Here is a 21,856-nt window from a genome sequence, read left to right as displayed (position 1 = left end):
ATATGACATCTGGGTCTGAAAATGGGCTAAATGCCTCTATTCAATATGGCTGTAATATCAGTGTATTCCTGTAAAGGATTATTTCAGACTAAGCACGTCTTCAATTAACCATATTGGTTATCATAAGCACATATCTAATAAATGCGTAACAAATGGCACACTGTCTGGCAGTACAACTTATTGTTATCTTAATTACTTTCTAATGGTCGAAAACTGTGTATAATCTCACTCTAATTGGACTGCAAGATCCAAGAGAAATTGAGAATTGTGGTGAAGTACCTGGGTTGAAAATGCTCGCCTAGTGGCTGCTGCCTGTGCATATGATGGCAACCGGACAACTGCACAGTTGAGCGGACTCTGCGAGCGTCACAGGTACAGGAGTTAAGACAAAAAGGAGGTTTCTGCTGTCTCCAGGGGTGACCAACCTGGCCCTGTTATACAGTGACAGCGCAGAGTCAGGTAATGGGTCCTCTGGGGATGAGAGAACCCCGACTATGGGAGATGCCAGAAAAGAAGAGCAATTTCACTTTAATCCCAGGTATACGCTACTGTCCAGTGTGTACGCATGTAGACGTAGTGAACAATGGTTGAGCGGTATATCTTGGTAGTGAATTGCAGAAGGAAGCACAGGGTGCACTCTGGTATTGTTCCTTGTGGGTCGCTGCTTTACCGTGCAAAGGTAGTAAAAAAGGAAGAGATTTCAGAAAATGCACAATCTGTACTTCACATAAGACTGAATATCTTGCTCTAATTGGCCGCAAGCCCAAGAAAGAAATGGGCTAACAAAAATTGATACAACTCCCAGTCAGATGTATATCTATGATAGAATATACACAATGGTTTAAAATGCAGTCCTGGTCTGTAGTCTTGTGTCGGCACACACTATGTGTCGACCTTACCCAAATACACTATATTCAATGTTGAAATTTTTGATGAATGGAGGGAACAAGTCCCACGTATGTGACAGGGTGAAAATATATATGAAGGAAAGAATCCCCTATAAATACGGAGTCACACTTTAAAACCTAAGGTCAATCAATACATTCAAATATAGCATCAACTGGTATAGGCAGGGTAACAGGGTGGGATAATTGGAGAGAGAAATCCTCCATGCAATACAGGTTCACAATTAGTGCATATAACTCCCAGTCAGATGGATATCTATGATGGAATATACACAATGGTTTAGAATGCAGTCCTGGTCTGTAGTCTTGTGTCGGCACACACTATGTGTCGACCTTACCCAAATACACTATATTCAATGTTGAAATTTTTTAAATGGAGGGAACAAGTCCCACATATGTGACAGGGTGAAAATATATATGAAGGAAAGAATCCCCTATAAATACGGAGTCACACTTTAAAACCTAAGGTAGATCAATACATTTACATATGGCATCAACTGGTATAGGCAGGGTGACAGGGTGAGGTAATTGGAGAGAGAAATCCTCCATGCAATACGGGTTCACAATTTAGTGCCTAGGTGAATCAACATGTGATATCAATAAATATAGGTAGGGGGTTGTATTGCCATAACCCTGTAATTCCAACCATTAAAAAGCAGATAATGACAGTATTGCCCTGAGGGCTGTTGGTAACTCACGGACACCGGTTCCCGGGTGCAGCGCTGGGAAGTCTGTCTATCCGGTAGCAAAAATCCCCCAGTGTGTACACTCAGATACTGCTGGCTGCAATTGGTCGATAAAGGTGAAGAAGAAAGTTTTTTGTAGTAGTAAATCTGTAAGTTGTCACGATAATAATAAATGGACAGTCTTGGTATAGAAGTAAAAGGTAAGCAGCTGCACGCTGTTTGTATTCTCCTGCAGCGTCTGCAGGCACAGGTGTGCACTCCGTTGTGCCTCTCCACAGTCTGTGAGGCAGGCGGTGTGCACCGAGATTGCTGCAGAGATCTTATCAGCAGTACGGTGCCCCGTCCAAGAGGTAGACCTCACAGCGGTAAGCATCCACTGTGTGCGGCTGTGGTGAATGAACAGAGCCGCCGGTGATGTAACTCAAACAGCTGTGTCAGCATTTAGAAGGTGCACACGCTGTCCGGAATATCGCGCTGTCAGGGCAGTAGTAGTAGCCAAGTAGATATGTGTGAAGCGTGCAGGGTCCCGCTTGTACACAGCGGGGTCCTAGGACACCGAGACGTACGTTTCACTTAGGAAGCTTTCTCAATCGGCGTTTAGTATTAATAAAGTTGATATTTTAGACTGATACGTTTATATTATAGAAGGCAGTGCCCCACCCGGGAGTTTCTTTCCTGATATTCTCCCTTGAATATCAACCCGTTTCCAATTGTACTCTATATTCCCTACCACATGTACACACACATCACATCAGTCCCTGCCCCAGGGGTGCTTACACTCTATAGTCCCTACCACATGTACACACACATCACATCAGTCCCTGCCCCAGTGGTGCTTACACTCTATATTCTCTACCACATGTACACACAAATCACATCAGTCCCTGCCCCAGTGGTGCTTACACTCTATATTGCCTACCACATGTACACACACATCACATCAGTCCCTGCCCCAGTGGTGCTTACACTCTATATTCTCTACCACATGTACACACACATCACATCAGTCCCTGCCCCAGTGGAGCTTACACTCTATATTCCCTACCACATGTACACACACATCACATCAGTCCCTGCCCCAGTGGTGCTTACACTCTATATTCCCTACCACATGTACACACACATCACATAAGTCCCTGCCCCAGTGGTGCTTACACTCTATATTCCCAACCACATGTACACGCACACACATCACACCAGTCCCTGCCCCAGTGGTGCTTACATTCTATATTCCCTACCACATGTACACACACATCACATCAGTCCCTGCCCCAGTGGTGCTTACACTCTATATTCTCTACCACATGTACATGCACACACATCACATCAGTCCCTGCCCCAGTGGTGCTTACACTCTATATTCCCTACCACATGTACACACACATCACATCAGTCCCTGCCCCAGTGGTGCTTATACTCTATATTCCCTACCACATGTACATGCACATCACATCTGTCCCTGCCCCAGTGGTGCTTACACTCTATATTCCCTACCACATGTACACACACATCATTACACATCAGTCCCTGCCCAAGTGGTGCTTACACTCTATATTCCCTACCACATGTACACACACATCATATCAGTTCCTGCCCCAGTGGTGCTTACACTCTATATTCCCTACCACATGTACACGCACACACACACATCACATCAGTCCCTGCCCCAGTGGTGCTTACACCCTATATTCCCTACCACATGTACACACACACATCACATCAGTTCCTGCCCCAGTGGTGCTTACACTCTATATTCCCTACTACATGTACACACACATCAAATCAGTCCCTGCCCCAGTGGTGCTTACACTCTATATTCCCTACCACATGTACACACACATCATTACACATCAGTCCCTGCTCAAGTGGTGCTTACACTCTATATTCCCTACCACATGTACACACACATCACATCAGTCCCTGCCCCAGTGGTGCTTACACTCTATATTCCCTACCACATGTACACAAACATCACATCACATCAGTCCCTGCTTACACTCTATATTCTCTACCACATGTACACACACATTACATCAGTCCCTGCCCCAGTGGTGCTTACATTCTATATTCCCTACCACATGTACACACACATCACATCAGTCCCTGCCCCAGTGGTGCTTACACTCTATATTCCCTACCACATGTACACACACATCACATCAGTCCCTGCCCCAGTGGTGCTTACACTCTATATTCCCTACCACATGTACACAAACATCACATCAGTCCCTGCCCCAGTGGTGCTTACACTCTATATTCCCTACCACATGTACACAAACATCACATCACATCAGTCCCTGCTTACACTCTATATTCTCTACCACATGTACACACACATTACATCAGTCCCTGCCCCAGTGGTGCTTACATTCTATATTCCCTACCACATGTACACACACATCACATCAGTCCCTGCCCCAGTGGTGCTTACACTCTATATTCCCTACCACATGTACACACACATCACATCAGTCCCTGCCCCAGTGGTGCTTACACTCTATATTCCCTACCACATGTACACACACATCACATCAGTCCCTGCCCCAGTGGTGCTTACACTCTATATTCCCTACCACATGTACACAAACATCACATCAGTCCCTGCTTACACTCTATATTCTCTACCACATGTACACACACATTACATCAGTCCCTGCCCCAGTGGTGCTTACATTCTATATTCCCTACCACATGTACACACACACATCACATCAGTCCCTGCCCCAGTGGTGCTTACACTCTATATTCCCTACCACATGTACACACACATCACATCAGTCCCTGCCCCAGTGGTGCTTATACTCTATATTCCCTACCACATGTACACACACATCACATCAGTCCCTGCCCCAGTGGTGCTTACACTCTATATTCCCTACCACATGTACACGCACACACATCACATCAGTACCTGCCCCAGTGGTGCTTACACTCTATATTCCCTACCACATGTACACACACATCACATCAGTCCCTGCCCCAGTGGAGCTTACACTCTATATTCCCTACCACATGTACACACACATCACATCAGTCCCTGCCCCAGTGGTGCTTACACTCTATATTCCCTACCACATGTACACACACATCACATCAGTCCCTGCCCCAGTGGTGCTTACACTCTATATTCCCTACCACATGTACATGCACACACATCACATCAGTCCCTGCCCCAGTGGTGCTTACATTCTATATTCCCTACCACATGTACATGCACACATCACATCTGTCCCTGCCCCAGTGGTGCTTATACTCTATATTCCCTACCACATGTACACGCACATCACATCAGTCCCTGCCCCAGTGGAGTTTACAATCTATATTCCTTACCCAGTGGTGTAGCTAGGTGCCACGGCGCCCGGAGCAAAGGCATGTTTTGCGCCCCCCCCCCCCCCCCACAATTTGTAGTAGGTGAGGCTCCTGCACAGTGAAAAGTGGGCAGGGACCAACATTATACCACACACCGTAATGCCCATTGGACATTTTAGTGAACTCTGTAATTCCAATTACACATAAGCACACACATGATGCCCATGACATACTACATAACACTCCGCAATGTCCATGACATACTATATAACACACCGTAATGCCCATTACATACTATATACTGTAACACACCGTAATGCCCATTACATGCTATATAGCACACCGTAATGCCCATTACATACTATATAACACACTGTAATGCCCATTACATACTATATAACACACCGTAATGCCCATTACATACTATATAACACACCGTAATGCCCATGACATACTATATAACACACCGTAATGCCCATTACATACTATATAACACACCGTAATGCCCATTACATACTATATAACACACCGTAATGCCCATTACATACTATATAAAACTCCGTAATGCACATGACATACTATATAACACACCCTAATGCCCATTACATACTATATAACACACCGTAATGCCCATTACATATTATATAACACACCGTAATGCCCATTACATACTATATAACACACCGTAATGCCCATTACATACTATATAACACACCGTAATGCCCATTACATATTATATAACACACCGTAATGCCCATTACATACTATATAACACACTGTAATGCCCATGACATACTATATAACACACCGTAATGCCCATTACATACTATATAACACACCCTAATGCCCATTACATACTATATAACACACCGTAATGCCCATTACATATTATATAACACACCGTAATGCCCATTACATACTATATAACACACCGTAATGCCCATTACATACTATATAACACACTGTAATGCCCATGACATACTATATAACACACTGTAATGCCCATGACATACTATATAACACACCGTAATGCCCATTACATACTATATAACACACCGTAATCCCCATAACATACTATATAACACACTGTAATGCCCATGACATACTATATAACACACCGTAATGCCCATGACATACTATATAACACACCGTAATGCCCATTACATACTATATAACACACCGTAATGCCCATGACATACTATATAACACACCGTAATGCCCATGACATACTATATAACACACAGTAATGCCCATGACATACTATATAACACACCGTAATGCCCATTACATACTATATAACACTCCGCAATGCCCATTACATACTATATAACACTCCGCAATGCCCATTACATACTATATAACACACCGTAATGCCCATTACATACTATATAACACACCGTAATGCCCATTACATACTATATAACACACCGTAATGCCCATTACATACTATATAACACACCGTGATGCGCATTACATACTATATAACACACCATAATGCCCATTACATACTATATAACACACCGTAATGCCCATTATATACTATATAACACACTGTAATGCCCATTACATACTATATAACACACCGCAATGCCCATGACATACTATATAACACACCGTAATGCCCAGTACATACTATATAACACACCGTAATGCCCATTACATACTATATAACACACCGTAATGCCCATTACATGCTATATAACACAGCGTAATGCCCATTACATACTATATAACACACCGTAATGCCCATTACATACTATATAACACACCGTAACGCCCATTACATACTATATAACACACCGTAACGCCCATTACATACTATATAACACACTGGCCCTTATTGTGATCGCTGCGTACTTTCCCGAATTCTTACGGAGCGGGCCACACGCAACGCTATGCAGACTCACTCTTTAAGAACAGGGCGTGTGTACGGACGACATACAAACCTTGCGTGTGCGGTGGACACGTACAGATTCTGCACGGTCTTACAGTGTAAGCACGTTCTTACCGCGTCAGAACGGACGGGAAGCTGGCCGTACGCACCGATGCGGAGTATTTACGCTAAATACAACACTATTTCTCTGAGCACACACAGCGATCACATGACCTACTTATGCAATTAGCCAACCTCATTAAAAAGGGATTGTTTTCTATTTGAATCAATTAAATCCTAATACATACTGAAACACATTACTACTACATTCATTACACACATTAACCCTTACATCATGTGAACATAACATACATCTATCTACAGTATGTACATTTTGCTAATTTAAAAGATTATAAACAAGTTACACATATACTTTTCCATTTAAAAAAAACACACAGACAACTTCGAACTGTAACAAACTATTTATTTAAGGTACAAATGTTTTATGTAAAAAATTAAATGGCTCCATCTAGCAGCTGGTCCAACTCGGCCATGACCTGGCGCATGTGTTCCCTGATTCTTAAGAGCACCCCACGTAGACCCTCTTCTGCTTGGGCTGGCTCATCTGTGGACATATTAAAAAGGGTCAAATTACTAATGATAATCATGCATACTTTTTACATAGTCATACCTAAATTTTAAACATGCAACGTGACATGTGTGTGTGTGTATGTATATGTATATATGTATATATGTATATATATATATATATATATATATATATAGACACATATATAACTATATATATGACACATACAGCTATACATACATACATGCATACATACTACATGGAAAGCCTGTTTTTTCCCCTCTACCCTTTACTCTGTAGAACACCTCACAGTCATAGTGCTCCTTCTGAATCCAAACCCACCCATGACTAAGCTCTGAGAAGCATGTCATGCGCTGCACCAATCCCAACTCATCAACAAGTGCTCAGTGTCTGTTATATGATGGAGCGTGGCATGGGACTTAGTCAACTCTCAGGAATGCTCAGTACATTTGTGCAATCAAACATGGCTTGCCTGCTGATGGTCTGCTCCATAAATCATTGTCATAATGCCAGTTAGGTGAAGCTGCAGCACTAACCCACTCCCATGCACAAAATCATTACTAAGACCAAGGGGGAGATTCTCTAAGCTAAAAATGCGGTAAAAACCCCGTTATCGGCCAATGGGCTTCTATCGCGACCCCCCGCCGCTCCGCATCGCCCCCTCCCCCCTCACCTGTGTCCGGGCAGCACGGCGCAGTGCTGCCCGGACCTGTGACCTCCTCCCTGCACTGATCCTCTTCCAGGTGCAGGGAGGAGGAGAGCCCGGCGCAGCAGCAGCAGCAGCGCCGGGTGTGGGAGGGAAGGGAGAGCCACCGGGACCTGCTGGGACCCGGCGACTCTCACCGCAAAGGACAGTTCTTAACGCAAGAGCTGTCCTTTGCCTTAATTATCGCATATGTTACAGCATATGCGATAATTAAATATGCGATGGGCGGCGAAGGGGGGCGGAGATTCTTAGAGAATCTCCCCCCAAATCAACACACAATTACGGTGCCAACCATACATGCAGACCGCAGGGGGGGGGGGTAGCTAGAGAAGGGCCCAGGGGCACTGACCACTTGTTACTCCATTCTAAGCCACGCCTGTCCATACTCCATTTATGTCAGGCATGTCCAAACCATGGCCCTCCAGTTGTTGTGAAACTACAAGTCCCATCATGCCTTGTCACAGTTTTGCTATTAAGGAATGCTAAAACTATGGCAAGGCATGCTGGGATGTGCAGTTTCACCACAGCTGGAGGGCCGCAGTTTGGACATGCCGGATTTATGTCATACGTAATCTAGTTTAGAAAGATCAATCACCAGTAAACTCTACTCACCTATATGAGGCTACAGATTGTATGCTTGCAGCAGGGACATGTAACGCTTACATGAGCAACTCATCACTATCTTCCAGGATACAGATTAACTACACAGGTTCAGTGGCACTTAAAATCGACCTGACAGCCATCCGCACAACCTGTGTCATTAATATGTGTCCAGGATGAAAGGGATGGTTTGGCCACCCTATATAAGTGTGTCTGTTGGTACCCTGTTTGTTATATGAATTTATAGTTTTAAAAAACACAATTGAATCACCAGTGCTACATAGCAAATATTAGATGAGAAAAGGAATAATTAATCCTTATGTATACATACCAATTTCGGCCGCCTGCACGACCTCACAGCCCACACCTCCTCCTCCACTTCCTCTGCCACCTCCTCCGCCTCCACTTCCTCCGCCATCCCTTCCTCCAAAACCACCTCCTCGGCCCTTGCTTCGGCAACCTCCTCCTGGGCCACCTCTGCCTCCTCCCGGGCCTGTCTTGCTCGATCCCGTGCTGTGTTTGAGAAAAAAAATGCCAATTAGGGGTCATTTGGACAGATGTATTAAGCCTTAACAAGCAATAAATCCAAAGGTTATAAGTTGAGATAACTGTACAGCCAATCAGCTCCTTAGTGTCTTTTACACAACACAGCCTGTAACATGGCAGTTATGATGTGACATTTGGGCCATTGTAAACATCACAATCTATAATCCTACACAATCACATATTTTATGACCATTACAGGGTGTCAAACAGGAAGTAGCACACATATAGTGTATGCCATGTTTAACTCATGATCAGGCTGGTTACCTTATTGGCTTAAATAATGTCATGTAAGCAATCATGTACAAATGGCCATTTAATGTATAAACACTCACATCTCGCAATCCTGGCCCTGATTTGCTGGAGCAAATCCGGCTGCCGACGCCTCAGGTCTGACCACCGCCGCTCCAGCTGAGCGATGGTCCTCCGCACCTGTGTGCGGGCGTATATGCGCCGGCAGGCCACCGCATAAGCATTCCGCTTCTGCCTATTTGTAATAAATGGGCCCGCCCGCCCCAGCCTGGTCACCATAACGGAGACCAGTGTCCTCAGCTCCGCTGGCGAAAAAGGTGCTGCTCTGCCATAGGCCGCCATCTTAGCAATGGCACAATTCAAGCAATCATGTCCTGTTATTGGTTGATCAGAGTGATATTTGGTATTAACTTTATTGTTCATTTTTACAGTAACAGCGTGTATGCGCCACAACAGACGGCTAACCCATTGCATCGCAAACCCACACTTGCTGTACCTTTGCATAGTTGAGCAGACCATGCCATTACTTACTATCTCCTAAACAGACAGTGTAAAATAAGTTGGGAACCCATTATATATAATCTATTACATTCACCAAACATGGGTATAAGCAACAGGTGAAATAGTCTGCATCACTAGCCACTTACACCTAACTCAACAAGGTACTAAACAGCTTTTTTATAGTGAAAGCTATACAGCAGAAACATAGCAAATAGTGCCAGACCTTTTGCCAATATTAGGCCATGGTGCCATGTGTACACTTACCTTCTACTGGGCCACACTAGAGATGTGGAATGAAAAGTAGCTAGCATCAAGGCTGAATTTGGAGACCTTTGACATGTGATTTGGATGCTAGCACTGATTACTATTGCCTAAGTGGTGGACTGGATTTACATATGGAATTGGTATTGTCATTTGTACTACATACCAAACAGATGTACATTCACATATATATTTCATGTCTGACCTCAGTTTTATTTGGTCATTGGAGTACAAATCTGCAATTGCCTACTAAATCAGACTTACTAAGTTTGCCAGGTTTTCTTTTTTTTTTCGCAGCTAGGGGCGTGGCCTATGCGCCGCACGGTCGACGCTGCCGTACGGAACGTGGCCGTACGGAACGCAGGGTGTCGCTGATGTACGCCAATTACAGAAATAGGATATAAAGGTGTGTTAGACAAATGCAATGTTGTTGCAAACATGGCTGGCTCAGATACAGAGGAAGACCAGGTGTTGCAGGACCTGTTTGGCAACATGGACTCCAGCACCACCTATGTCCCCATCAACCCAGAACAGCCATTGGGAGAACAGCAGCCAGATGGGCCATCTACATCAGGCCAATCGGCAGCTGGCCTATCTTCAGCCTCAGCAGAATCATTGGGAACACAGCAGGTGGCTTCCCAACAGAGTAGCCTGCCCAGCACTTCGAGTACAGCGACAGGTGGTCGTGGCGGTGCCAGTGGCCGTGGTCGTGGCCGAAATAGGGCAACAGAGGAACCAACCACCAGAAACATGGCATTCGAAGCGCAGGAGCTTGCCATCCTGGTGCCCCGCGCACGGGATTGGATCGAGTGTCCACAGGACCGGTTGACACACACAAGGAGATGGAAGATCTGGGAGGACATAACGGCGGAGATTAATGCGGTGGCTCCACAAGTTCGTGAGGCGGAGCACGTTAAGAAGAGGCAAGTTCATGTGTGTTACATTTGAGCAGTACAAGACCAGTAATGTTTACATTAGATGTTAGATGGAGTTGGTCAATGGGCGGTCACGTTGCTTGGAGGCACAGACATGTTTGCCATTTCATTTAATTGATAGTTATTGTAGGGTGAGTGTGAGTGTATCTTCTAAGGCTTGGTTTTCAAATTTAATATAATGTAAGTTTGGTGTCATGAGGCACATGTTGTAATCTGTTGCAGATTGCAATGGGTGCTACAGCAAACATGAGGAGTGACATGTATTAATATGTAAACTTTGATTGCAGGTGGCACGACTTCAAAACCAACCTCAAGAAGAAATTGACCCAGCGGTGGGAACACAGCCACACCTCTGGGGCTGGCCCCATGCCATCAAAGCAGAAGCTCACCCCCCTAGAAGAGATGGCAGAGTGCTGCATTGCAGTCGAGGAGGTCCGGGGGGTGAGCACCATGGACAGCGAGTCCCCAGCGGAAGTCATGGCTTCTTTGCTTGAAGGTAATTATTTGCCATGCCATAAGTAGCTGGTTCTAATTTTGCATGGAATGTGTTGTAATTGTAATGTTCTCTTTCACCAGCATCCCCACCGCTTGGTCAAGAATCTCTTGAGGAGGTTGAGGAGTCTGTGCCACCTGCCACCAGTACCAGGCCCGTGCAGCACCAACAGCCACTGACCGAGGCTGAATTGACCAGGTGGGTGCAGGTGCTTTCCCATATTCAGCAGCAGGGAGAGTCGGCATCAGAGCGGGTGCGTAGGACCGAGGAGGTCTTGCAGGGTTTGGTCACCAGCCACCAGAGTATCGCTGGGAGCCTTCAGGCTATGGCTGTCACCCAGCAATCAATTGCTGCTAGCCTGCAGGTGCTGTCTGATCAAGCCCTGCGGCAAAATGACCTCCTTCTCCACCATAATGAGCTTATGGTGGAGCTAGTTGCCAGCAATAGGGTCCTAATGTCATCCGTTTCTGGTGCATTCCCACCATCAGCACTCCCTGCTGCCAGAGGGGGAAGACCATCCCCCCCTCCCCAGCATCTGCTCCACCTGGCCCACCATCTGATCATGGCCGTGGCCGTGGCCGAAGAGCTGCTGCATGTGGCAAGGAGCCTGCCGGGGGAAAACATGCCCGCAGATGAACCTGTGTCCGCATTAATCTCCACCCTTATGTCTTCCCAAATCTTTCATTGAGCTGTGTGTGTCAGCTTCCTGTGTCCAATTCCGTGCAGAGGGTACCCACATTTGCCCTCGTCTCGAATGTCAAGTTTGGTTCCCCTGTTGCCCTGTTTCGGCTACCATTACTGTCTGCTGTACTTGAAGTGTTGGTGCTATACTTTTGTTGTGAAGCCACCTGATGTGTTCCTAATGATTCTGCTGTGGCTATGTATGACTATAATACATGTATTTATTATATATTATTTACTTTTATTCCTGCTATGCTACCTTTTATTTTGTGATGATTTCTAATTTATTTTATAAGTTCATTTAATAAATGTTTTTTGTTTCCCCAAAATGTGTGGTTTAATTGATACATGTAGAAGTGACATGTGTATTTGTATTATTAATATTAAGTTGTGTTCATTAGTTGCAGTGTAAAAGTGTGTGAAAAGTGCATCATATATGTGTGTGCTTAGTAATGGTCCATTTAAGCTGCAATGGTTCCAATTGAAGCAGTGACAAGCGTCAATTAACAAGTAATGAGTAAAGGAGGTGATTGTATTGTGTTCAGCTGACATTGGTTGAGGTGCGGCCGTCCTGATTAGGCGTTCCGATTGCCTAGCGCATGACCGAGTGGTGTCCGCAAAGCAATACTTGCTTATGGACACCGCATATTTCTTGCCTTTTTGTTTGCGTGCATTCGGTGTGCTGTCCGAATGCACGCCTACCAAAATAAGTGCACTCCCCCGTGTCCGCCCATGTTTCCGCCCAGTTTAGCCCACTTTGAAGCTACGCCACTGTGTATTTCCGAATGACGCCCATAATACGCCCATATTTCCCGAGTGATTGCGGTGCACATTTCTGTACGGTATTAGTGAGAACAAGTACGTAGACCATGCGAGGCACATGCGCATAGCGTTCCCCACGCATGCGCAGATGGCTAAAAAACGCCATCCGAAAGTATACGGAAATGTACGCACCAACCAGAATAAGGGCCACTGTAATGCCCATTACATACTATGTAACATACCGTAATGCCCATTACATACTATATAACACACCATAATGCCCATTACATATTATATAACACACCGCAATGCCCATTACATACTATATAACACACTGTAATGCCCATTACATACTATATAACACACCATAATGCCCATTACATATTATATAACACACCGTAATGCCCATTACATACTATATAACACACCGCAATGCCCATTACATACTATATAACACACAGTAATGCCCATTACATACTATATAACACACCGTAATGCCCATTACATACTATATAACACACAGTAATGCCCATGACATATTATATAACACACCGTAATGCCCATTACATACTATATAACACACCGCAATGCCCATTACATACTATATAACACACCATAATGCCCATTACATACTATATAACACACCGTAATGCCCATTACATACTATATAACACACAGTAATGCCCATGACATACTATATAACACACTGTAATGCCCATTACATACTATATAACACTCTGCAATGCCCATTACATACTATATAACACACCGTAATGCCCATGACATACTATATAACACACCGTAATGCCCATTACATACTATATAACACACCGTAATGCCCATGGCATACTATATAACACACCGTAATGCCCATTACATACTATATAACACACCGTAATGCCCATTACATACTATATAACACACCGTAATGCCCATGACATACTATATAACACACCGTAATGCCCATTACATACTATATAACACACCGTAATGCCCATTACATACTATATAACACACCGTAATGCCCATTACATACTATATAACACACCGTAATGCCCATTACATACTATATAACACACCGTAATGCCCATTACATACTATATATCACACCATAATGCCCATTACATACTATATAACACACTGTAATGCCCATTACATACTATATTACACACCGCAATGCACATGACATTATATAACACACTGTAATGCCCATTACATACTATATAACACATCGTAATGCCCATTACATACTATATAACACACCGTAATGCCCATTACATACTATATAACACTCCGTACTGCCCATTACATACTATATAACACACCATAATGCCCATGACATACTATATAACACTCTGCAATGCCCATTACATACAACACACCATAATGCCGATTACACATTTGACACATAAGTGCCACTTACCTCAATGCCAGGGGCTTCATGCTCAATGCCAAGGGGCTTCATGCTCGATGCCAAGGGGGCAGTAGGGTGCAGCAGGGTGGGCGGGTGCAGTAGGATGCAGCAGGGTGGGTGGGTGAGTGCAGTAGGATGCAGCAGGGTGGGTGGGTGAGTGCAGTAGGATGCAGCAGGGTGGGTGGGTGGGTTTCTGCAGTAGGATGCAGTAGGGTGGGTTTGTGGGTGCAGCAGGGTGGGTGGGTTATGTGGTTAGGAGGGTGAGTGCAGCAGGGTGGGTGGAGGGTGGGAGTACACCATAGTTACAGCCAGGCACCCCCCTGCCTGTGCTGACAGAGACAGTCGATGCACTGCAGCATGTGTGCTGTGAGTGTGCACCCCTCCCCTCTCCTCCCCCCTGTCAGTGTGCACACTGCCGCCCGCTCACGGCTCTCTGCGCTGTGTCCGGGAGAGAGATGCGGCTACGTAAAATTCATATCTCACGCTGGACCGCTAGCCAATAGGCGCTCGCGGTCCAGCAGCCATCAGTTGAATGGCTGCTTTACCGCAAGTGCCCATTGGCTAGCGGTCCAGCGGGACCCGTGAATTTTACATAGAAACATAGAATTTGACGGCAGATAAGAACCACTTGGCCCATCTAGTCTGCCCCTTTTTTTAAACATGTTACCTCAAACCATATTTGATCCTTATTTTTTTGTAAGGATATCAATATGCTTATCCCAAGCATGTTTAAATTGTACTACATTATTTGCCTCTACCACCTCTGATGGGAGGCTATTCCACTTATCTACTACTCTTTCTGTGAAAAAATTCTTCCTCTCATTTCCCCTGAATCTTCCTCCCTCTAGTGTCAGTGCATGTCCTCGTGTTCTGTTGCTCCTCTTCCTACATAGCAGCAGCGAGCATGTCTCTGTCACCGGACGGAGTAGGGAAGCTAGCTGGCGGGCGAGCGGGGAAGCTAGTGGGCGGGCGGGGAAGCTAGCGGGCGGGCGGGGGAGCTGGCTGGCGAGCAAGCTGGCGGTGCCACAGCACAGCTCCGGCGCCATGCAATCATCCTGCGCCCGGAGCGTGTGCTCCGCCGGCACCGCCCTCGCTACGCCTCTGTCCCTACCACATGTACACACACACAGACATTCTAGGGTTAATTATTGTTGAAAGCCAATTAGCCTACCAGTATATTTTTGGATTGTAGGAGGAAACCATGGTACTACCCACGCAAGTACGGGTAGAATATACAAACTCTGCACAGTTTGGACGATGGTGGTGATAGCACCCATGACCTCAGTGCTCTCTGGCAGTAATGCTAACCACTACACCATCCGTGATGCCCCATGTGATGAGATGTTAATATGTCCGTGGCGGCTCTTACCCTTTGCGGGGAGGGGGGCTGCCTGTAACGGCAGCCGCCGTGGGGGTACCGTGATGCAGGCACCCCCCACCTGTTGCTGCCACCTCTCCTCCTGGTCCCCACAGAGATCCTGGTGCCTGTGCTATGATCACAGGTGCCGAGATTGGCGCATGCACAGTGCAAACATCTGTACTGCACATGTGGCCAGCTTCTATGGGCTGCTTCGGCAACAGCCCATAGAAGAGAATTATGGTCCCGGCGCCTGTATAATACTAATGACAGGCACCAGGAGCGGCGCATGCGCAGTTCTAATGTAGGTACTGGGCATGCTCAATCTAGGATTTTCTCGGCAGCCCACAGAAAGGCGTCACAGAGGGAGGAAACATCTCCCAATGGGACTGCCTTGGTGACTGGCAGGTCCGACTTCCAATAGAAAGTCACTGCCAGTCACAATGAAGACAGTGCAGTCTCACAGACTGCATCTGGGTCCACTACAGTGGCGGATTTTACCTGGCTGGGTGGCTGCAGCCCATAGGTAAAAACCAACCCTGGAAAGAAAAAGAAACTGGGTTTTATTATTCACCAATATTATCACCAAGTGCTATACACTTTACTTCAAAAACCGCCACTGGTCTGTATACTATGTAGCAGCTGCTGGTCCTGCGAGTGTTAACGTGCTGGGAGCCCGTAGCTGTCTGTGTATCTAGTTAGGCAGGAACAGTGTGTGACTCTCGCTTCCTCATCTGACAGCCTGTTCCTGTATCATGCTTGCCTACCCTCCCGCATTCAGCGGGAGACTCCCGACTTTCACAGGAGCCTCCCGCTCCCCCGCAAACCCCCTCTTTCCTCCTGGTTTCCGGGACACCTCTATTAAAATCTGGACGGCGCAATAGTGGTGGGCGGGGCCTGCAGAGAGAACATTGCAGCCGGTCACCGCAGGGTTGTGGTTCGCTGTGGCCGAGCTGCTGTGCGGCGCTGAGAGGAAGTCACTCTGTGTAACTGATCAGGAGGAGCAGACAGAGACCAGAGCTGGCAGCTCTGAGCCTCTGCTTCCCGGAGCGTGGCCCCGCCCACCACACACAGAGCAGCAGCAGGCTCAGTCCGTTCATCAGGCCAGCCGTTCGTGTTAATCTGCCTCCGGTCAGCTGCCTCCTTCACCTCACTGCCAGGTGCCTCCCTGGAGCAGCAACACTGCCAAGTGAGTAAGTAATGGGGGAAAGGGGGATCTGTGTAATGTAAGTGAAGTGTGTGTACTGACTGTAATATGGAGTGGCTGATGTGCACATAATGTAATATAATGGTGTATGTATTGGATGAAATATGGGGTGGGGGACTGTAATGTAATTTAATGGTGCATTTACTGGCTGTATTATGGAGCAGGTGCAGGGTTAGGTATAAATCCAAGTGAGATAAAGGACCTGTCATGTGACAGGGGAGGAGTAAGGTCCGGGGAAGGGACACAAACGGACCCTTATGGACTCTCTTCGCTCGCCACGCTTCGGCGCAGTGGCTTCGCTCTCCACCTGGTTACTAAAGTTAACCAGTGGTAGCGTGGATAGTGGAGCTACACAGCTCCTGACCTTGCTCCTCCCCCTGGGCATGAAAGGTCCTTTAGCCCACTTGGATTTAGCAACTACCATAGGTGTAGTGTAATAAAGTAGTGTGTGTACTAATATGGTGGGGGTGTAATGTAATATAATGGTGCACGGGGGCTGAACTGCCAGAGGGAATGGAGTTGCCTGCGGCTGGGTTCCTGTCCCAAAAGAGGCTGTCTCCATGTGCTGCAGTGCTATTGTTTAACATTGATTGTAGGTCACAGAGCGCACGTTTAGTATGATTCCCGCTCTGTCACCAACACTGTTAGAGCTAGTGACTGGTCATGGGCGTGACACAGAGGAGCCGCTGCCCACGTCACCGTCACAGACTAGAGTCGGGAGGGAGCCTCCTGGAATCCACAAGCTGATTTTATGAGGAGCTGCAGTGTGCACTTATAGACATCAATATAAACAGCCAATCCCCATACCACCTACCACAGGAGCCGGCGACCTGCATGCCACCTTTGAGGGGGGCGGGACTCACATCGGGAGCCAAGACACAGCTGCAGGATATTGGGCACCTTCCCTCCTCATGAGCACTCCCATTTTTGACATAGAGAGAGTAATATGGATATGAATGCTGCTCTCCTGCACTAAAGCTCTCTCTTCTCTCCCTCTTTCTCACACTGACCCCCCCCCCCCCCTCTCACTCTCACCCCTCTCTCTTTCTTTCACTCTGGCCGAGATGTACTTATACTGAAAAAGTGATAAAATGGAGAGTGATAAACTACCAACCAATAAGCTCGTAACTGCCATGTTACAGACTGTGTTTGAAAGATGACAGGTAGGAACTAATTGGTTGGTTGTTTATCACTCTCCATTTTATCACTTTTCAGGCTTAGTACATTGCGCCCTCTCTCCCTCCCTTTCACACACTCACACTCTCTCTCCTCCTTTCTTCCTCACACTCTTTCCCTGTCTGTCTGTCTGTTTCTCACTCACAGACTCTCTCTTTTCATCCCTCACACTCTCTCCCTCTAACGCACATTCCCTCTCTTTCTCTCCCACCTTTGTGTCTCTCACACCCCCCTCTGTCTCTTACACATGCATTCTTTCTCTCTCGTCTTCTCTCATCTTAGGAAAGACAGCAAGAGAGGCAGAAAAATGTGTTACGCCCATAGGAGGAGTTAGACACGCCCTCTGGGCGGAGCATGGTCCGCCATCTCAGCGGCGTGGCACATTGTACTAGCAGCTAAAATCTCCCTGAAACTAGTTTTCGAAAGTAGGCAAGTATGTCCTGTATGATATCAGTACAGCCACATATGTGCAGTGTAGTATACTGAGGTCACTAACTGCTGGCGGCATCAATACGTCACCATCAGGGTCTGCCAAATGTAAACAGACATGGGAACAAGATGGCTGCCCTCCCTCTCTTTCATCTCTCTCCTTCTTACTTGACTCTCGCTCTCTCTCTCTCTCTCTCACACACACATACACACACACACACACACAGGGTGAAATGTAATAGGGGGCGATTTTTTGGGAAAGTTTTAAATGCACATCAATTCGTACATGCGATTTTTAAGTATAATTCACAAATGTAATAGGGTGCAATTTTTTTTTACTTTGGGGGTTATAAAATCCTGGGTAATGACTGTCAGGAAGTGTGGGGGTGGGGGAGCTGATACTAATGGCCTGGGCTTGCTGGAGGTGCCCTGTACCTGGTCCGACCCCCTCCCCCCCATACCTTCCCCCTTCATCCCTCCCAGGCGGCAATAGCAGCTCACACCTACAGCATGTGCTGTGCTGACAGCAGGCTCAGCATGAGCGTCTCACTGACAGCGTGAGAGCTCATGCTGAGCCTGCTGTCTGCACAGCACATGCCGAAGGTGCGTGCTGCTGCTGTTGAGGTGGTGGAGTGGGCAATAACACTCTCCCCTCAATTTTAGAGTGTTTTTTTCAACCTCCTTAAACATTTTTGTGGCGTGGCTTAAACGCGGGAGATGGTCACGCCTCCTATGATTAGGCCACTTCCCCAAAATCTTACTGGGGACCAGCATACCTTTCGGCTGCCCTGCCTATGACTTGTGGTGCAATGTGCTTGGACTCCCAGCTGCAAGTGTACAGATGATCTGATGGGGAAGGGGGAAATCTGAGTACACCCCCCCCCCCCCAAAAAAAAAACCACTACTTTGTGCACCACAGCAATAAGTGTTGTGGCTGGGTGGTAGGATGGGGCTGTGAGGAGAAGGGAAGGAGTGGGTTCTTGGTCACATCTGCGGAAATTATGATTATTTTGGTCTTTTCTTCTATCATACCAGGAAACTTCATCCCTGTAGGCGAGCGGGTGGATTGGAATGATAATTACACTGATATGATGACAAAGGTGGAGAGATCGGAAATTGATCCAAATTACACAGACTTCATTGTTCCTGTGCTGGTTTATAGGTAAGTGCTTTGTTACCTTTTGCCTTTATAGGGTCAGTGTGATGTGATGAGCTGGGAGGTGCACATATTACAGTAAGCTGTCTGTACATTGCACGTTCCCTGCACACCTCTATGTGACAGTACAAGGGGTCAGTGTGATGTGATGAGCTGGGCGGTGTACATATTACAGTAAGCTGTCTGTACATTGCACGTTCCCCGCACACCTCTATGTGACAGCACAGGGGGTCAGTGTGATGTGATGAGCTGGGAGGTGCACATATTACAGTAAGCTGTCTGTACATTGCACGTTCCCTGCACACCTCTATGTGACAGTACAAGGGGTCAGTGTGATGTGATGAGCTGGGCGGTGCACATATTACAGTAATCTGTCTGTACATTGCACGTTCCCTGCACACCTCTATGTGACAGTACAAGGGGTCAGTGAGATGAGCTGGGGGGTGCACATATTACAGTAAGCTGTCTGTACATTGCACGTTCCCCGCACACCTCTATGTGACAGCACAAGGGGTCAGTGTGATGTGATGAGCTGGGCGGTGCACATATTACAGTAATCTGTCTGTACATTGCACGTTCCCGGCACATCTCTATGTGACAGTACAAGGGGTCAGTGTGATGTGATGAGCTGGGTGGTGCACATATTACACTAAGCTGTCTGTACATTGCACGTTCCCCGCACACCTCTATGAGATAGCACAAGGGGTCAGTGTGATAGTGATGAGCTGGGCGGTGCACATATTACAGTAAGCTGTCTGTACATTGCACGTTCCCTGCACATCTCTATGTGACAGTACAAGGGGTCAGTGTGATGTGATGAGCTGGGAGGTGCATATATTACAGTAAGCTGTCTGTACATTACACGTTCCCCGCACACCTCTATGTGACAGCACAAGGGGTCAGTGTGATGTGGTGAGCTGGGCGGTGCACATATTACAGTAAGCTGTCTGTGCATTGCATGTTCCCCGCACACCTCTATGTGACAGCACAAGGGGTCAGTGTGATGTGATGAGCCGGGCTGTGCACATATTATAGTTAGCTGTCTGTACATTGCACATTCCCTGCACAATTCTATGATACAGTACAAGGGGTCAGTGTAATGTGATGAGCTGGGAGGTGCACATATTACAGTAAGCTGTCTGTACATTGCATGTTCCCTGCACACCTCTATGTGACAGTACAAGGGGTCAGTGTGATGTAATGAGCTGGGCGGTGCACATATTACAGTAAGCTGTCTATACATTGCATGTTCCCCGCACACCTCTATGTGACAGAACATGTGGTCAGTGTGATGTGATGAGCTGGACGGTGCACATATTACAGTAAGCTGTCTGTACATTGCACGTTCCCCGCACATCTCTATGAGACAGTACAAGGGGTCAGTGTGATGTGATGAGCTGGGCAGTGCACATATTACAGTAATCTGTCTGTACATTACACGTTCCCCGCACACCTCTATGTGACAGTACAAGGGGTCAGTGTGATGTGATGAGCTGGGCGGTGCACATATTACACTAAGCTGTCTGTACATTGCACGTTCCCTGCACATCTCTATGTGACAGCACAAGGGGTCTGTGTGATGTGATGAACTGGGCGGTGCACATATTACAGTAATCTGTCTGTACATTGCACGTTCCCCGCACACCTCTATGTGACACTACAAGGGGTCAGTGTGATGTGATGAGCTGGATGGTGCACATATTACACTAAGCTGTCTGTACATTGCACGTTCCCCGCACACCTCTATGAGACAGTACAAGGGGTCAGTGTGATGTGATGAGCTGGGCGGTGCACATATTACAGTAAGCTGTCTGTGCATTGCATGTTCCCCGCACACCTCTATGTGACAGCACAAGGGGTCAGTGTGATGTGATGAGCTGGACGGTGCACATATTACAGTAAGCTGTCTGTACATTGCACGTTCCCCGCACATCTCTATGAGACAGTACAAGGGGTCAGTGTGATGTGATGAGCTGGGCAGTGCACATATTACAGTAATC

At 46.6% G+C, this 21,856-nt stretch overlaps 1 protein-coding gene across 2 annotated transcripts in view; it reads left to right on the top strand.

Annotated features, from left to right (window-relative positions):
- LOC146019737 (uncharacterized) overlaps window positions 1-21,856 on the top strand; it is a 130,894-nt gene that overhangs the window by 31,642 nt on the left and 77,396 nt on the right. For both annotated transcript variants that reach the window (XM_083152251.1, XM_083152250.1), the window contains exon 3: window positions 19,736-19,862. In XM_083152251.1, coding sequence (XP_083008377.1) covers window positions 19,736-19,862 — 127 coding nt within the window. The remainder of the gene's footprint in view (window positions 1-19,735; window positions 19,863-21,856) is intronic.

This window comes from Crinia signifera, chromosome 7, assembly GCF_055691185.1.
Source record: "Crinia signifera chromosome 7, ASM5569118v1, whole genome shotgun sequence".
Taxonomy (NCBI): Eukaryota; Metazoa; Chordata; class Amphibia; order Anura; family Myobatrachidae; genus Crinia; species Crinia signifera.
Note: the sequence above shows the minus strand (reverse complement) of the source record. Positions and strands in the feature narration are given on the sequence as shown.